The sequence below is a fragment of the Bufo gargarizans genome, chromosome 1 (genome assembly GCF_014858855.1).
Source record: "Bufo gargarizans isolate SCDJY-AF-19 chromosome 1, ASM1485885v1, whole genome shotgun sequence".
In the NCBI taxonomy this organism is placed as follows: Eukaryota; Metazoa; Chordata; class Amphibia; order Anura; family Bufonidae; genus Bufo; species Bufo gargarizans.
In genome coordinates this window covers 404,439,516-404,458,200 of record NC_058080.1, presented here as the reverse complement: position 1 = coordinate 404,458,200, position 18,685 = coordinate 404,439,516, and the positions used below count along the sequence as shown (strand labels likewise).

At 41.3% G+C, this 18,685-nt stretch overlaps 1 protein-coding gene across 2 annotated transcripts in view; it reads left to right on the top strand.

Moving 5' to 3' along the window:
* Positions 1-18,685, top strand: part of TMOD1 (tropomodulin 1) — a 149,011-nt gene that overhangs the window by 90,180 nt on the left and 40,146 nt on the right. For both annotated transcript variants that reach the window (XM_044271325.1, XM_044271317.1), the window contains exons 5-7: positions 11,110-11,199; positions 14,691-14,821; positions 17,988-18,095. In XM_044271325.1, the coding sequence (XP_044127260.1) occupies positions 11,110-11,199; positions 14,691-14,821; positions 17,988-18,095 (329 nt within the window). The remainder of the gene's footprint in view (positions 1-11,109; positions 11,200-14,690; positions 14,822-17,987; positions 18,096-18,685) is intronic.

Sequence of the window (18,685 nt, the reverse complement as noted above, 5' to 3'; positions counted from 1 at the left end):
GAGGACATTCTGCGGGCTTACCGAGCGAGAAGGGAGCCTCTAATACTGAAAGGGTCTAAAGTCCTGCTTTTTGCCGATTATTCTGCAGAAGTGGCGCGGAAACGGAGGGCTTTTGGGCCTGTTTGTTCTAGCCTTTATAAGAACGGTACCAGATTTCAGTTAGCGTATCCCGCTACCTTGCGGATACAGTTGTCGGATGGTGGCTCTAAACAATTTACAGATCCAGTGGAGGCGGAGGAGTTCATGCGAAATCAAGTGGATCGTAGACCGGGAGCTGTCGATATTGTGAAGGACCATCAAAACACTTCCCTGCGGCAGGGAGGTAATGGATGGCACCGGGTGCATCAAGTCTCCTCGTCTCTTCCACAGAGGATGAATAAGATTCCAAGATCTTCGGGAGCAAAGTTCGCACGGCAGACGGGAGGACTGTGATACCAGCGTCAGGTTATGTTTTGGATATTGGGACTTATCTCCATGGCTTTGGGGAGGGGGGGAGGGAGATGTTTCTCTTTCTGTCGTGACAGGAGTACTCACAGGGACTTTCAAAATGCTGGGGGACTCTGGATGGTATCGGCTAACAGGCGGTGGTGGTGAGCGTCTAATGCTAGAAAAAAGGGAGTTCTTAAACTGATTGTGGTGTCTATTGTATGCGGTTCTACTTTGTTTAGTTTTACTTGCATTACTTAGCCATGGTTCCTATGTGGCTTATTTTTCTCTGTTCTGGGGCAATATGTGAGCAATCAATGTATGATGATGCATGGAGTGCTGTCGGGCTGGGAGGCAGTGCTTCAACGGATAATATTCAAACCGTGATAGAGAGGTGGGGAGGGGTTCTCTGTCGGCAGGTGGGTCTTACGTAACTATTCCATTTATGAGAATAATCTCGTGGAACGTAAAGGGGTTGAAATCTCCCAATAAGCGCATGAAAGTTCTGAGGCACCTGCGCAGATTAAAGGCGGATATTGCTTTGTTTCAGGAGACCCACCTGTCGACGGCGGACTTCCATAGGATGAAGAAGTTGTGGGTGGGGGAGGTATATGGCTCTGCGGCGGTAGACAGAAAAGCAGGCGTCTTAGTCTTAATAGGTCGTCACTTGTCACATACTGTTCACTCTGCAACAGCGGATGACGTAGGCAGGGTGATACATTTGCATATTTCTGGCCCGTTTGGGGACCTTAGCCTTTACAATATTTATGCACCCAATACGGGTCAGAAAGCCTTCTTTGATTCATTATGTGCAAGAATGTTGCAGGATACGCATGGTACAAAAGTGTTAGGGGGGGACTTTAATGCTGTAATGAATCAGTTTGAGGATAGGAGGACTGCTAGTGATATTTGTCGTCATCATTCTCTGGGGGACTTTGCCGAGTCGTTGTCTCTCAGGGATATGTGGAGGGTCTCCAATCCTCAAGGTCGGGAGTTTACTCACTATTCCCATGTGCACAAGAGTTGGTCCAGAATCGATTACTTGTTTGTATCAGCAGCGATTGTGCCTAGAGTGACTGATATTGTTATAGGGGATATGGTAATATCGGATCATTCACCTCTCCTAATGGATATCAGGGAAGCGTATAATGGGGGTGGTGAGTATATATGGAGGTTTCCTAATTATTTAGTGAGGGATGCCGAGTTTGTAAAACTCTTGAAAGGGTGGTGGATGGAATTTGTTGATGACAATAGGCAGCATGTTAATGATCCGATATTATTCTGGGAAACGGCCAAAGCTGTGCTGAGGGGTAGGTTGATGGCGTATGTGTCCTCTATTAAGAAAATAGCCAGGAATCAGTATGAAAAGGCTAGTACATGTTTAAGGGAAGCCTATAGTAACTTTCTCTTGACCCAGATTGCTAAAGAACGCTGGATCTCGGCTAAGAGAGACTTCGATGAATGGGCAGAGAAAATAGAGATTTCAAAGAGATCTCAACTAGAGGCCCGGTTGCACAGATTTGGCAACAAGTCTGGGAAGCTGCTAGCTTCTTTGGCTAAAGGTAGGCGTCCTCTGAATCACATTCAGGTGGTGAGGAGAGGAGATGGGACCAGGGAGCACAGACCACAACAGATCAATAAGTTGTTCGAACGCTATATGGAGACATTTTACCAAAATGCTGGGGATAGGGTGGAGGAGGGGAGGGCTTTCTTGGAGCGTATCTCCTTGCCAGCTCTGACAGTGGAACAGTTGGATACTTTGAACGCCCCATTGACGGCAGCGGAGGTTCAGGCGATTGTAAAATCCTTTCCTTCTGGTAAAGCCCCAGGCCCGGATGGGTATACGGCAGACATTTACAAAGCTTTAGATGCTCAGGTGGTGCCTTATTTGATGTCCCTGTATTCTTCCATAGTGGAGGGGACTCTGTTGCCGGAGCGTATGAATACGGCTCACATAACGTTACTTCATAAAGCTGGGAAAGATCCGGAGGATTTGGCGTCTTATAGGCCGATATCCCTAATTTACCATGACCTTAAGATCATATCAAAATTGCTTGCCAATAGGTTGGCGGTGGTTCTTCCCTCTTTGATCTCCCCTGCACAGGTGGGTTTTATTAAAGGTAGGGCGGCTGTCACCAATTTGAGGAAAGTGTTATTAGCCCTCTCTGTGGCCGGCAAGGCGGAATGCCGGGGACAGGACCCAGCCATTCTCACTTTAGATACAGAAAAGGCTTTCGACAGCATTAATTGGAAATGGCTGGGTCTTGCTTTGGATTCGGCGGGCATTAAAGGGTTGTTTCGCACGCTCTTAGATGGGTTATATTTGGGCCCAAAGGCGAGGGTCTGCACAGGGGGGTATATATCTGATTCTTTCTTGTTGCAAAGGGGAACTAGGCAGGGTTGCCCCTTGTCTCCTCTCCTGTTTGACTTGGCTATAGAGCCATTGTATAGATGGCTCGACTCGGAAAATTTATTTGAGGGTTTAGGGGTGGGTAAGAAGCAGCTACGTTCGGCCTTGTTTGCTGATGATATTTTGCTTTTCTTGTCGAACCCTAAAAGGGATATTGGGAGGATTATGGAGGCGCTAGAGGAGTTCGGTCTTCTCTCTGGGTTGAAGATAAATAAATCAAAAAGTGAGATTCTATTTTTAAAGGGCGGGGGGCAGAGGGTGATGGGTGATGACCTGGGGGGCATAAAGATGTCTCCAAACTTGTCAAAGCGTTCAAACTCTTTTTGTGGCATGGCAAGAGACCTAGGATATTAATGCGTTCCCTGGTGAAGGGAATCGAACAGGGAGGGATAGCATTTCCTGACGTTAGGAATTCCAATCTGGCGTGCATGGCAAGGCATGTTTGTGACTGGATTAATGGATCTAGTTTTTATTAAGCTTCACTGTTGGAAAAGGAATTCTGTGCTCCCTGGTCTCCGGTGGCATTGCTGCATTCGCGGTTGCAGGTGATTCCTATATGGATTAAACAGTCTCTATTGTTTAAGGACACAATAGCTGCATGGAGGATTCTTAGGAAAAAGTACTGGTTGTCGTACAGAATCTCCAAGCATCTTCCATTGTGGAACAATCCTGAATTCCCACAGGGTATTAGGAACAAGTTGTTTGAGGAATGGAGGAGGAAAGGGATTTTTTGTGTGAAACATTTATTACATGATTCGGAGCCTAGGTGGCTGACTGGAGAAGAAGTGATTGCAAAGTTCTCTTTGTTGTCATTTCAGACTATTCAGTGGTCTCAAGTGAAGGAGGCGGTGGTGAACCAGCTGGTGTTGGTGCAGAAGGAGATGCGTAGAAATATCCTGAATAAGATCCTAGACTTGGGGGGTGGGAGGGTCTCGATTTCAACGATCTACGCGGATATGAGGAAGGAAGATGGGACTAGGGATTGGGAAAAAATGTTTTGAAAAATGGGCGGAGCAACTGGATGATGGTGACATTGAACCAAAGATAGTGAAAGGGTGGGAGGTAGTTAGGAGGCATATAGTTAATGAGTCCTGGAGGGACACTCAGGTTTGGCTCATGCATAGAGCTATCTATGGTTTTAATATTCCCCCTCATCCAGCTAAACCAGACAGGATTACGAGTTGCCCGAAGTGTGGGATAGGGTTCCCCGACTTATTCCATGGGATCTGGACCTGCCCAAAAAGTAAAAGGTTATGGGAGGAAGTGGGAAATTTGGTTCGGGGGATCTGGGGAAGGGAGTTTCCGTTGTCAGCTAAATTGTATTTATTCCACTACGAGGAGGGAGAGGTAGGACAGGGTGGGGTACCCCGCTTGTTCCATACGATATGTATGATAGTGAAGCGTCTCCTGCAACAATGGCTTCAAGATGATACCCCAGGGTTACAGGCTGTAATAGAGCAGCTAAAACATGTTTTTCATATAGAAAGGTTAAATTCTCTTGCGGCGAAGGAACGACAGGCAAAAGGGTTGTTTCAAAAATGGAAACCGTTTATTGAGCATTGTATGTCAAATGCGGAGATACAGCTGATCATGAAGCCGTTCACACTCACGGAATGGTACCTGGTGAGTCAATTGAAATGGACACTTGGTCGTCTGCTGTTCAGACTGGTCAGCTCCTCTTGATTCTATGCAAGTGTACTGATTGTGTATGCTACTATACATTGATTGTGAATTGTGACCGTTCTGTGCTAAGGGAAACATATTGCCCTATGTTTGTGATTGTACTGTCTGTGGCACTTGCAGTGCCTTACTTTGTTTTTTTTTTTTTGTTTTTTTTGTGTGTTCAGAGATGTACACTCTGGATGTATTGTTGAAGGAAAAAAGGAAAATAATAAAGAATTATAAAAAATTAAAAAAAAGGTGTATACATACATAATATAAAACCAGACAAGTATAATAAACATGAACTCATTAACTCGCAGAGAAGAGAACCCTGTTCGCAAGGGCTTACGATCTAAAATAATGGTCATTTCCAGAATTTCTTCCTGGGACAGAACTGAGAAAGGTCTGATTGCTTCTTATTTGCATTTTTGATTCACACACAAGTTAGCTTTCCTATGTGACCAATAAAATAAGTACCTATTTCTTTTGTGTGTTATATGCCATTCATTACCTGACATTCCTGTGTGCAGGGGTACAATTTGTCCAGCTCAAATGTCAGACCACTCCTTACCCAGCTATGTTTTGTGCCATACAGTCATGTGAAAAAATTAGGACACCCTTTGAAAGCATGTGGTTTTTTGTAACATTTTTAATAAAAGGTTATTTCATCTCCGTTTCAACAATACAGAGAGATTAAAGTAATCCAACTAAACAAAGAAAACTGAAGAAAAGTCTTTTCAAGATCTTCTGTAAATGTCATTCTACAAAAATGCCTATTCTAACTGAGGAAAAAGATAGGACACCCTCACATGTATTCCCTCTTAAATTGGCTCAGATCTCACACAGGTATATCACACCAGGTGCAGATAATTAGTAGATCGTTACTCTGCATGTTGAATGAGGCTTGCCCTATTTAAACCTCAGACATTTAGTTTGGTGTGCTCCTGACTGTTGAAGTGAGAGTGAGCACCATGGTGAGAGCAAAAGAGCTGTCAGAGGACTTCAGAAAAAAGATTGTAGCAGCCTATGAGTCTGGGAAGGGATTTAAAAAGATCTCAAAAGATTTTGAAATCAGCCATTCCACTGTCCGGAAGATAGTCTACAAGTGGAGGGCTTTCAAAACAACTGCCAACATGCCCAGGACTGGTCGCCCCAGCAAGTTCACCCCAAGAGCAGACCGCAAGATGCTAAAAGAGGTCTCCAAAAACCCTAAAGTGTCATCTCGAGAACTACAGCAGGCTCTGGCTACTGTTGATGTAGAAGTACATGCCTCTACAATCAGAAAGAGACTGTACAAGTTTAACTTGCATGGGAGGTGTGCAAGGAGGAAACCTTTGCTTTCCAAGAGAAACATCGAGGCCAGACTGACATTTGCCAGAGATAAAGTTGACAAAGACCAGGACTTCTGGAATAATGTTCTTTGGACAGATGAGTCCAAAATTGAATTATTTGGACACAACAGCAGAGGACATGTTTGGCGTAAACCAAACACAGCATTCCAAGAAAAGAACCTCATACCAACTGTGAAGCATGGAGGTGGAAGTGTCATGGTTTGGGGCTGCTTTGCTGCAGCAGGACCTGGTCAGCTCACCATCATAGAATCCACGATGAATTCTACTGTGTATCAGAAGGTGCTTGAAGAACATGTGAGACCATCAGTTAGAAAATTAAAGCTGAAGCGGAACTGGACCATGCAACATGACAATGACCCAAAACATACTAGTAAATCAACCAAAGATTGGCTGAAAAAGAAGAAATGGAGAGTCCTGGAATGGCCAAGTCAAAGTCCAGATTTGAATCCCATTGAGATGCTGTGGGGTGACTTGAAAAGGGCTGTACGTGCAAGAAACCCCTCAAACATCTCACAGCTGAAAAAGTTCTGCATTGAGGAGTGGGGTAAAATTTCCTCAGACCGATGTCGAAGACTGGTAGATGGCTACAAGAACCGTCTCACTGCAGTTATTTCAGCCAAAGGAGGTAACACTCGCTATTAGGGGCAAGGGTGTCCTATCTTTTTCCTCAGTTAGAATAGGCATTTTTGTAGAATGACATTTACAGAAGATCTTGAAAAGACTTTTCTTCAGTTTTCTTTGTTTAGTTGGATTACTTTAATCTCTCTGTATTGTTGAAACGGAGATGAAATAACCTTTTATTAAAAATGTTACAAAAAACCACATGCTTTCAAAGGGTGTCCTAATTTTTTCACATGACTGTATCTGTAACAGCTTGTGTCAGATACAGTGCAGTTAGGATATGGGGGATTCAGCCAGCACAACCCCTAGCAGGTGCAGATTGCTATGGCGAAATACAGATACAAACGCAAAAACACAAAAAACCTGCGCTCCCTGGACTTTGTGTGGCTGTCTTGGCCCATAAAAGGTAGGAACTAGTGTTAGGGAGCACTCATTAAGGCGACCTTGACGTGGTGAGTGGCTTATTACGCTTTGGCCAAAATGTACACCAATGCCTTATTCAACATCCAGCATAAAGGCAGGGCAGAGTGCTGGTTGCAGAGTGCGATTGCATTTTGTGTTTTTACAGTGTAGTTAGGGTTGAAGGGTTATAGTACAATACAATTTTGTGTCTGTCATCCCTCTACGGATGGATATCTGGCTTGGCTTTTTCCCTCCGTTATATTCCAAGGCTTGTTAAAAAGTCGGATTTTGACTCATAGGGAGCCACTTCCACATGGTGGCACTAGCTAGATGGCTTTCTTTCCTTGGGAGATACCTCTTTGCGTGTTTACCTGGAGAATGGCCTGAATGGTGGGCACTAAACCGATAGTTTACAGCAATAAGTAAAACTCCAGTACAGTGCATACCAGCCGATACAACTTGCAGATAAAATATTATTTTAGCACAAACAGGTTTTTTGTTAGGGTTTAGATTGTATTATATAAACAGTATAACTATTGAGTGTAATAAACTTCTGTTGTTACTTTTTGTCTGTGTGAAGAAATAAAGCAAGTAGTGAACAGGGAGGAATGACCTAAGTCAGGGATGCTCAACCTGCGGCCCCCCAGCTGTTGTAAAACTACAACTCTCACCATGCCCTTCTGTAGGCTGATAGCTGTAGGCTGTCTGGGAATGATGGGAGTTGTAGTTTTGCAACAGCTGGAGGGTTGCAAGATGAGCATGCCTGACCTAAGTGAAATGCACTATGTTCTTTTCTTTTCGGCCTGAAGAAGAGTCAGAGTGTGATTGCCAAGATCCTAATCGATCTTAATTGTGATGCTAAGTTTAATAACATTAGCAGAAATGTGAATATTATCTCATGCGGCTTGTGTTTATCAAGCATTACTATATCTATCTGAGAGCCAAATGTCTCATCATGAGAAATGGGTTTTCTTCTGAGGTTCAGTAAGTGTTATTTTGTGTGACTTGCCGTCTTGATTGGAATGTCAAGAGCCATAAATGCTATCAAATATTCACGGCAGATGTGGGCTTGTACAATAGAATGTCAGATAGTCAAGCCTATAATCAGCACAGAGCAACCAATGTACAGTCCCCAGAACCTGAGTTTGGGAGTGCTGTCGTCCCTCCTGCAGAACATTAGTGTGGTTCTGTCAGTCATTACAGTCAGTCTCTTCCAATAAGGGCTGGTGCTGGAGAACACTTCATTCACTGTTTCAACTCTTCGTAGGAATTGTATGCGCAATTTGTCTTAATAATGTGCAACACTAAGCAGATTTCTTTGTGGGTTAACTTTTTTGAGGACAGTCTACACAGTGGCTCACTGGTTACCATTGTTGCTCCATTGTAGAGCAGGTATATGGTCAAGGGCAATAAGGGTTTGCTATGAATTCTCTAGTTTCTGCTTATTCTCCAAACATACATACTGGAAGGCTACCTGGCTTCTTGTGAAATTGATCTTAGTGTGTGAGGATTACATTTTTAATGTCCTGTGGATGGGGAATGATGACCATATAACCACTGAGAAAAGTGAATAAATAGTCCAGTAAAAGAAGGTAGAAAGGTAAAGTAAAGGTCTGGCTAACCCCTAACGGTATGGCCACATGTGCAGGTTCTACACAGTGGTATTTCACATGGAAAATCAACAAGATTTAGAGCAACAGCAAGGTTTCAATCCGCAGAATGGTTTTTATGGTGATGGATTTCAGCCAGATCAACCAGATCTATAGCAGGACATCTGCAGCAGACTCGCTACTTATGGCCGTACCTAAAGAGTTTGCGTACATTACATATTCGGCTCTTCTGTAGCTCTCCGAAAAATGCTAATAAAAAAATCTGCATGTGTAGGTTGTGATTGAAGGTCCCTGTAACAAAGGGATCATGCATATAAGAAGGCAGATAGCACGTATTTACATGCAGCTTTCCTCTGCCAACTGCGCCTTGCCAACCCTGTGTGTCTCCACCCGTATGCATTAAGAACGATCCAACACCAGATGCAGGTTATTCTTGCAATCTTTTGATAGGTGTGATACATTTTTAAATGTCCTAGCGCTGTGTCCACTTCCCAAGGATTTCAAAACGTGAATCATATCGCCTTGTATGAGGAATAGCAGATGATCACGTCTGTTATTACTGCTGTTTTTAGTCTGGGATTATGAGTCACAGTTGTTATGTGAGCCGTATTGATTTGTTGCTATTTTTGCTAGCATTGAAGTAGATTTGTCTCTTTCTGTGCGAGGTAATAAGCTGGACAGGGGATATGTGGTTCTATTGTGCTCTTTATTTGTGTGCTATCTCATGTTATCTGTTTTATTTTTCTGGAAAGGGGTAAAAATGAGTAGAGAATAAGGTTCTGTCCACAGCTTCCATGATCCAGACATAAAACCAAAATATCGCCAACAAGAGCATGACCCAATCGGTCATGTGTGGGCGCATGAAAGCCTCTCTACCAAATCACATAGACCACACATGTAATATAACAAAGCATCACTTTATTGAAACACAATGTAACAATAACAATAAACAAATATATAAAAATTTTACGGATGAGTACGGTAATCCCAAGGAGGGATCCCTTTGAAAAAGCTTGGTGAGGCAAAACGCGCGTCAGGGAAATTGCTTCTTTTCCCTCCCGGGTTAGTATGGCGCATCTGTTTATGTCTATTTTTGTATTTATGCATAGACTGTGGCTGTACCAGTAGACTGTATTGATTACTATTTACATTTTGATACCCGTATAGGCCAAATAATGTGGGTTCAACCTTTTACTCAGTAGTCTGAGTTGTTTTTTCTACAGTAATCCCTGGTTCTTGCCATCTTGCACTGGTCACTTTATTTTTATATATGTGTTTATTGTTATTATTACATTGTGTTTCAATAAAGTGATGCATTGTGTGGTGATGCATACATGTGTGGTCTATGTGATTTGGTAGAAATGATCCAGACAGGCATGAATATGACAAGTCCTTTATGATATATGATGATCCAGTGGTATCCGTGCTTTCTTCTACATTGACGTATAACAGGTCCATCAGGTTTCCTTTTTTCGATTAGCTAAAATACCTCAGCATACTATGCTGTTCCAAACATCAAAAAGCAGTGAATCCTTACTTTAAAAAAAAAAAAAAAAAAACACAAACACAAGTATGAACAAAACCTAAGATATGTTTTTTGGAATACATTGACAAGCAATTTTTTTTCTTTATCTTTTCCAATTCACTTCTTAAAACCTCCATTCCTGGGAAGTCTCGGTGGGGGTTATAAGTGCATATTGTACATGTCTATGTTCTCTGTTGTTATGTGCTTTTCCAAAAATAAGATCACAGCTGTTTTGGTGTCTTCTGTTGCTATGATGAGACATTAGCCCTGCTGAAGTTCTGCATTCAAGTGCTATGAAGTTACAGCCTCATAACAATCCTCCTCCTCAGGCTGGGATTTCAGTATTGTGACGTGTGGCCAAATGCTGTGGTTTATAAAAGTTGTAACAAGTAAAAAAAAAATTTGAAAACTGACGGCCAAAACCCACATCGCAAAACTATAACAATATAGCTTTGCAGTGTGGTAATTGCCTACGCAACAAAATGCTAAAAAATGTTAGGCTAGGTTTACACTGTACAGTTTTTGTTGTGATAAAAAAAACACAGCAAAAACCACACTGGAAAAACCGCATGTTTGTTTTCACCAGTCACTTGTCCGTTCTTGTATATGTGACCACAGAATCCAGTAACTGGCTGCAGCAGTCACATGAACCACACTGGAAAAACCACATGTGTTTTCACCAGTTACATGCCCATTATTGTATATGTGACCACAGAAGATAGTAATTGGTTGCAGCAGTCACATGGATGGGAATAGAATGTCATCCCTTCTGGTCTAGTGGGTACCGTAAACTGTGCATGACAGGAGCCGCGGCCCTGGAACAGTGGGACTTTCGATAGATGAGTGACTTATTTTTATAATTTTTTTACGCAACACCCTTGGTGGGATCCATGTACACTTTTAAGTCTTCATTCATTGTTCACAAGATTAAAACTTGTATAACATCAATCTGTGGACTTCACCTTGTGGCTTTCTCAAGAATAAACCGACAGATTGCATTCTGGGGAAACATATAGAATGCCCCTATTTTGGGGTATATTAACTTATACTGGTGGATGTATACAATGTGTCAGTTTCTGCATATCTTTGTCTTTTTTTCAGCTATCCTAGGAATGCATACTCTGATGAGTAACCAGCAATACTATGGAGCCCTTGCAAGCACCAATATAGTCAACAAAGAAGGACTAAACAGTAAGTTTGATTCTGTGGTTTTATATTTGGGTCCCCACACCCATTGCTAAAATTTGTTTTATATATATATACACAGTACAGACCAAACGTTTGGACACACCTTCTCATTCAAAGAGTTTTCTTTATTTTCATGACTATGAAAATTGTAGATTCACACTGAAGGCATCAAAACTATGAATTAACACATGTGGAATTATATACATAACAAAAAAGTGTGAAACAACTGAAAATATGTCATATTCTAGGTTCTTCAAAGTAGCCACCTTTTGCTTTGATTACTGCTTTGCACACTCTTGGCATTCTCTTGATGAGCTTCAAGAGGTAGTCACCTGAAATGGTCTTCCAACAGTTTTGAAGGAGTTCCCAGAGATGCTTATCACTTGTTGGCCCTTTTGCCTTCACTCTGCGGTCCAGCTCACCCCAAACCATCTCGATTGGGTTCAGGTCCGGAGACTGTGGAGGCCAGGTCATCTGGCGCAGCACCCCATCACTCTCCTTCATGGTCAAATAGCCCTTACACAGCCTGGAGGTGTGTTTGGAGTCATTGTCCTGTTGAAAAATAAATGATGGTCCAACTAAACGCAAACCGGATGGAATAGCATGCCGCTGCAAGATGCTGTGGTAGCCATGCTGGTTCAGTATGCCTTCAATTTTGAATAAATCCCCAACAGTGTCACCAGCAAAGCACCCCCACACCATCACACCTCCTCCTCCATGCTTCACGGTGGGAACCAGGCATGTAGAGTCCATCCGTTCACCTTTTCTGCGTCGCACAAAGACACGGTGTTTGGAACCAAAGATCTCAAATTTGGACTCATCAGACCAAAGCACAGATTTCCACTGGTCTAATGTCCATTCCTTGTGTTCTTTAGCCCAAACAAATCTCTTCTGCTTGTTGCCTGTCCTTTTCAGTGGTTTCCTAGCAGATATTCTACCATGAAGGCCTGATTCACACAGTCTCCTCTTAACAGTTGTTCTAGAGATGTGTCTGCTGCTAGAACTCTGTGTGGCATTGACCTGGTCTCTAATCTGAGCTGCTGTGAACCTGCGATTTCTGAGGCTGGTGACTCGGATGAACTTATCCTCCGCAGCAGAGGTGACTCTTGGTCTTCCTTTCCTGGGGCAGTCCGCATGTGAGCCAGTTTCTTTGTAGCGCTTGATAGTTTTTGTGACTGCACTTGGGGACACTTTCAAAGTTTTCCCAATTTTTCGGACTGACTGACCTTTATTTCTTAAAGTAATGATGGCCACTCGTTTTTTTTTACTTAGCTGCTTTTTTCTTGCCATAATACAAATTCTAACAGTCTATTCAGTAGGACTATCAGCTGTGTATCCACCTGACTTCTCCACAACGCAACTGATGGTCCCAACCCCATTTATAAGGCAGGAAATCCCACTTATTAAACCTGACAGGGCACACCTGTGAAGTGAAAACCATTTCAGGTGACTACCTCTTGAAGCTCATCAAGAGAATGCCAAGAGTGTGCAAACAGTAATCAAAGCAAAAGGTGGCTACTTTGAAGAACCTAGAATATTACATATTTTCAGTTGTTTCACACTTTTTAGTTATTTATATAATTCCACATGTGTTAATTCATAGTTGCCTTCAGTGTGAATCTACAATTTTCATAGTCATGAAAATAAAGAAAACTCTTTGAATGAGAAGGTGTGTCCAAACCTTTGGTCTGTACTGTATATTGTGGGGTTTTGCTCTGGTAGAAAGGGTAAGCGGGTGCAGTACAGAGGCAAAATACAAGTTCTTAACTCAAAACGTCAGTATTTTTTCACACTTGAGGCAATTGTACAAAACGGCACGTAACTTTTCAGTCTTGGTGTTAATTCACACACAATGGAAAGTTCATATAACACAAGTCACCTTGCTGGCAGTTCTGCCTCCAGTAGTCCAAAGCAGGCTTTAGGGGGGCTGTTTCCCCAGTGTGCGGCTCTCAGCCCTCCAGCATGGCACAAAGCCTTAAATTCCAAAAACAGTGACATCTCTGCTGAGCCCAGCTACCTATTGAAGGACAGCCATGTGCTGCAAAAACCCGGATCTCACTTTAATTCCGGTCCGGTATTTGACCTCACCTGGCTGGAAACCAGCCCAGCCGCACATACTGGGAGGAAAATACCTGCCTTGCCAGACACAACCCCTCACTGTGTCACAATATATATCACAGGCAATGCTTCTACTCCACAGCACCACTTCCACTGCACTAGATTGTAATTGGCTCCAAACTCAGTTTCTTTGATACCAAGTTTGTTTCTAAGACACATATTTGTTAAAGGGGCCTCTGTGGCAGAGCTACAGTACCAGACAGATACCAATTTGAACTCTAGCTTGAACTACTGGCAAGACATTACTGCATCCTCTGAGAGGTCTCTTTATTACCAGCAGCCCAAATGAGAGTTCTGCATCTGTCAACACCCATTGACTTGTTTTCCTAAGAGCATCTAAGGCCTCATGCACATGACCATAGTTTCGGTCTGCATCCAATCCGTATTTGTGTGGGTTGGATGTGTACCCGTTTATTTCAATGGGGCCACAAAAGATGCAGACACCAATCCAGGTGCTGTCCTCATCCTTATGTCCATTCCGAGACCCCACAAAAAAATAGGACATGCCCGAATAAGCATTTGAAAGATACTATGGGACCTGCGGAGGGGAAAATGGCCATTATCCGTGTTTTGTGGATTCGTAATTTGCGGACTGTAAAAACACAGGAGGACAAATAGATGCTTCTAGTTAAAAAGGTCCGCCCTTGTGACATCACATGAACAAGATAAATGTCCTTCTAACCCGGGGGGGGGGGGGGGGGGGGGGGAGAAGTGGAGAATTTGCTCATAACAACATATAGGGCCAGATTTATCACGACTCTGACAGCTCACTAAACTTTCACATATGGCTAAAGTCAGTTTTAGCCAAGTCAGATTTATGATCGCCCCTTTAAGACTGTAATAAATGTGGTTTGACGGTAGCAGTTTATCCGTCAGTAAGCAGCTTTACAAAAGTCGCACATCTTTATGAAAAAGTCGCATGTTCTATTAAAAAGTCTCATAAGATAAGCATGGTCCTCACTGGAGTGAAGTTGCGACTTTTTTGCGACTTTTAAAAAAAGTCCCAATAGTAAATCTGTCTAGAGATTCATTTACATACGAAAACACGCCCACTTTCAGAAAACTGGCGAGCATAGTGCAGAGCAGAAAAAAGTCGCAAATTTGTGCGCAGTTTTAGCCTTTGGGACTTTTTTGCGACTTTTCCACTCCACAAAAGTGACTTTGCCTAATGATATATCTGGCCCATAACATTTTTTTCAACTATGTGAGGAAAGGAATAACTAGGGTTTCTTTTGTGCAGAATTCACACTTTTGTGTGCACTAGTTATGCAATAAATAAAGCTCAATAACAGTAGTTACCTCCAGGTCAAGATTTATAAAGACACAACTTAAGCAATGTTATAGCCAAATGTTCAGCTATTTTGCCCTTTATACAGGTGTGATTAAGCCAACGCAATATAAGCCAGTTCCTGATGAAGAACCTAATTCAACTGATGTGGATGAAACATTGGAACAAATAAAAAACAATGATCCTGACTTGGAAGATGTTAATCTCAACAATATAAGGGTATGTAATCATAAGGTAAAATGTACTTTATATATTCTGAACGGTAAAGTACAGAAAGAGTATAAACCGCTGCAAACACCACCTCATTAACCCCTTAATGACGAACCTGTTTTGGGTCTTAATGACCATGAGATTTAAAAAAAAAATGTCATTGCTGCCTTCCAAGAGCTATAACATTTTTACTTTTCTATCAATGTAGCCATTTTATTATTGTGTTTTTTTTTGCAGAACAAGTTGTAGTTTTTAATAGCACCATTTTTGGGTATACAAGTTACTGATTAAATTTTATTAACTCATTCTGGAAGGCAGATGAGAAAAAAACACCAATACTGTCACATTTTACCACTTTTGCACAATAAAACCCCCCTTTTTTTTTAAAGAAGAAATATTTTTGTATCACTGCATCCCAACACCCATGGCATTTTTATTTTTATTTCTACATAATTGTGTAAGGGCTTTATTTTCACGGAACAACTTGTAGTTTTAATTGATACCCTTTTGGGTTACATAACATGTTTTTTATTCCTTTTTTTTCTTCTGGTAACTAATAAGCAAAACTTTGCAATTCTAGCTTTTGTGCTGTTTTTTTTTTCTGGGTTTACCATACGGGAAAAATTATATGATAATAGTGTAGTGCGGGTTTTTACAGATGTGGCAATACCAAATATGTGGAAGAGATTTTATTTTAGCGTTTTTTTTTCTATTGAAATTTTTTTATTTTTTTTTTAAAAAGGGTCTGCGGTATTTTTTTTACTTTGATTATTTTTATTTAATATTTTTTTTTTTACCATTTAATAGTATATATTAGGTTATCTTTTGATCACTTCTAAAATACATTACACTATTCCTGTAGTGCAGTGTATTTTAATGTCAGTACTGACATTCACTAGTAGGCTGCACCAGAGGCGCAACCTGCTGGGAAAGGCTGGAGGCAAGCCTAGGGCCTTCACTAGATCCCGGCCTGCCTTTACTGATACCAGCACCCTGCGGTCTCATTTGCTGGGTGCCGATGGGAGGCAGAGTAAGTCCGCTCCCTCTGTAATTGCTTACATGCTACGGGCTCTATTGCCCACAGCTTGTCAGATGGTTAAACAGTTTGAATCAGTGCTCCTGCCAGTCAGGGCCATTAGAGCAAAAGTAAGGTTCTCATGGGAGAGCCAAGCCCCACCTCTCTGCCACACGGGAGACTCATGCAGCGTATAGACTGGACCACCGTAAGGTGGCGACCCAGCTTAAGGCTTCTTAGTGGCTGCCATAAAAAAGGTGTGTTGGTGGTCACTAAGGGTTTAAAGGTTAATGCCTATGCATAATATGTTTCTTTATTTTTATATATTGTATTTACAAGCAACCATTTTTCATTGTGTTTAGGTGACCACCTTTCAGTATATATAGCTACAATATGCTGTTATTTTTATATTGCTTACATATGCTGCAGCACTGTAGCTGCCACAAGTTATCTACTGTAAGCAACTGAGGCAGATTTACTAATCCTGTATGATATGTGGTGTAAACTTACCCAGGCTGCCTACACCTGCATAAGGTTTATCGAAGTGGCTCAGGATTGATGATATGATAGACACTTTTATGTAACTTTATACAAACTGTTGTTAGTTTTACTTTGAGGCAGAATTTTATGCCAGAATAGTGACACAATTTTGGCGCAAAATGTTTCATCTTTGGACATACCCTGTTCATGTAAGGTCCCCCCCCCCCCCCCCCTTTCCAGTAAACTACACCTCTTTCAGACTAGGCAAAGATAATTTATGTAACCCTAGATAATCCAAACTGCACCACATTTTGGTGCAATTTACTCCAAAATCTAGGTGAACTCACATTAGTAAATATGAGCCCCTGTCTTTATGGCGAAGCTAGGTTCACACAGCAAAATTCACAGCAGAATAATCGCCTGAAAACAGGTAATTTTTGGTGGTGTTTTGTAATTTGGTGGCAGTTCTAGTGACGTTGTATGAGTAAAGGGAAGAAAAGGTCATATGGTGTCTGTGTATAAAAATAGAGGATTTTGAAGATATAATATTCAAATGCCAAAGGCTCTTCTCTATAAATATAATATAAACTAATAAATGATCTTCTTTTTAAATGAACTATGAAGCTGAGTGTTCTTTCTAGTGGAATTGAGGTATGCTAATAGCTCCCATTAAAATAGTGGAGCCGAGAAGCTAAAAACTGTAAAATGTAAAAATTATTGTTAACACCATTTATGGGTGGTAAATGTGGGTTTTGCCATCTGCCTGTTCATTCCTTAAAAGGTTTTCTAGTTTTGCGTAAAGCTTAGTCAGTATATAAATTTTGTATGCTCAATATGGTTTTAAAGGGTATGTACACCTTTTTTGGGCAATTATTTTTTATTATTGCATTGTACTTATTTGAGCTAAAAATCTTTTTTCAATTGGTCTTTATTAAAAATGTGGTGTTTTTTTTTCTGTACAGAGCTGACATACTCTTGTAGCCTCCTTTGGATTTTCTGTCTTTTCCGTCAGACCAGGAGCTGACAGGCTCCTTATCTCTGCTCTCTGACATTATAAACACTCATTATAGCTCAATCCTTATCTTACTGATAATAATGTGGCTTAAATAAGTGTTTATGACCTCTTAGTAGATTAGAGATAAGGTTTATTAGATGACCAGCACAAAGTGAAAGTATCAGTCACACAGCTAGAAAAAGAGTTAACCCTTTGGGACCGAATAGCTCAATATTTTTTAATAAAGGCTAATTGAAAAAATAATTTTTAGCCAAAAATTAGTAACATGCCATCATAAAAATAAATTGTCTCCAAAGGTGTACATAGCCTTTAAGTTAAAGTGGCCTAGGCAAGACCATAGGATGCTGAAAATATAGTAAATTGGGAACATTGTTACTTGAGTGATCACTTGTACATAGCTATGGGTGCTATCAGGCAATGCTTTCATCTCTCTGTGTCCGACATGGATTCAGAAATCTCCTGATTCATTGCTTCAATTACTCTGCAATATTTTCTTCAGGTTGTCAGGTCAGGGAACGTGTGCTTTCTGCTAAAGCTCAGGGGTGTGTGTCTTTCTGTTATATATGTTGACTCAGCTTTTTATGTAAGATATTTATTCTAAATTCTAAAATACTGTGTTTGTCTCTCTAAAAAATTCATTTCTTTTAACTTGTATTCCATTCTAGAACATTCCTATACTTATGTTAAAAGATTATGCTGAAGCAATGAAAAACAATACCCATGTGAAAAAGTTCAGCATTGTGGGAACAAGGAGCAATGATCCTGTTGCATTTGTAAGTTAAGAGAACTGAACTGCCATTTTACAGAGGTCGTTCTTTTAAAGAGCTGCATGTTTGCCACACAGTTTGTCTCCTATAGATATTTTAGATTATTAGATATTTTAAGTGTTTTAAGTTCAAACTGTGGAGCTGATTAAAATATATATGAAAGAATTGAATAAGGCTACTTTCACATTAGTGGCAGCCTTCTCCGGCAGGCTGTTCCAGTGGATAAACAGCCTGCCGGATCCATGCTGCACTAGAGAAGGCTGCCTCTAATGATGTGAAAGTAGCCTAAATAGCCTATCTTCAATATCAAAGATGATGTTTTTATGTTAAACAGCAGGGATGTAGCTATAAAGGAAGCAGGTGAAGCGGCTGCTTTGGGGCCCAAACTCAGAAGGGGCCCACTTAGGTGGAGGACTAAAATATTTTATTGTCAGGGCCCTCTTCAATAGTATTATACAATGACATTATATGTAGTGATGAGCGAAGTGAGCTTCAGATGCTACATATGAAGTCGCTTCGTTCAAAACTTTGTATACTGTACGGAGATCCGTCTCGGCTTCGGTTCCGACTGGTACCTTGGAACCGAAGATGAGTTT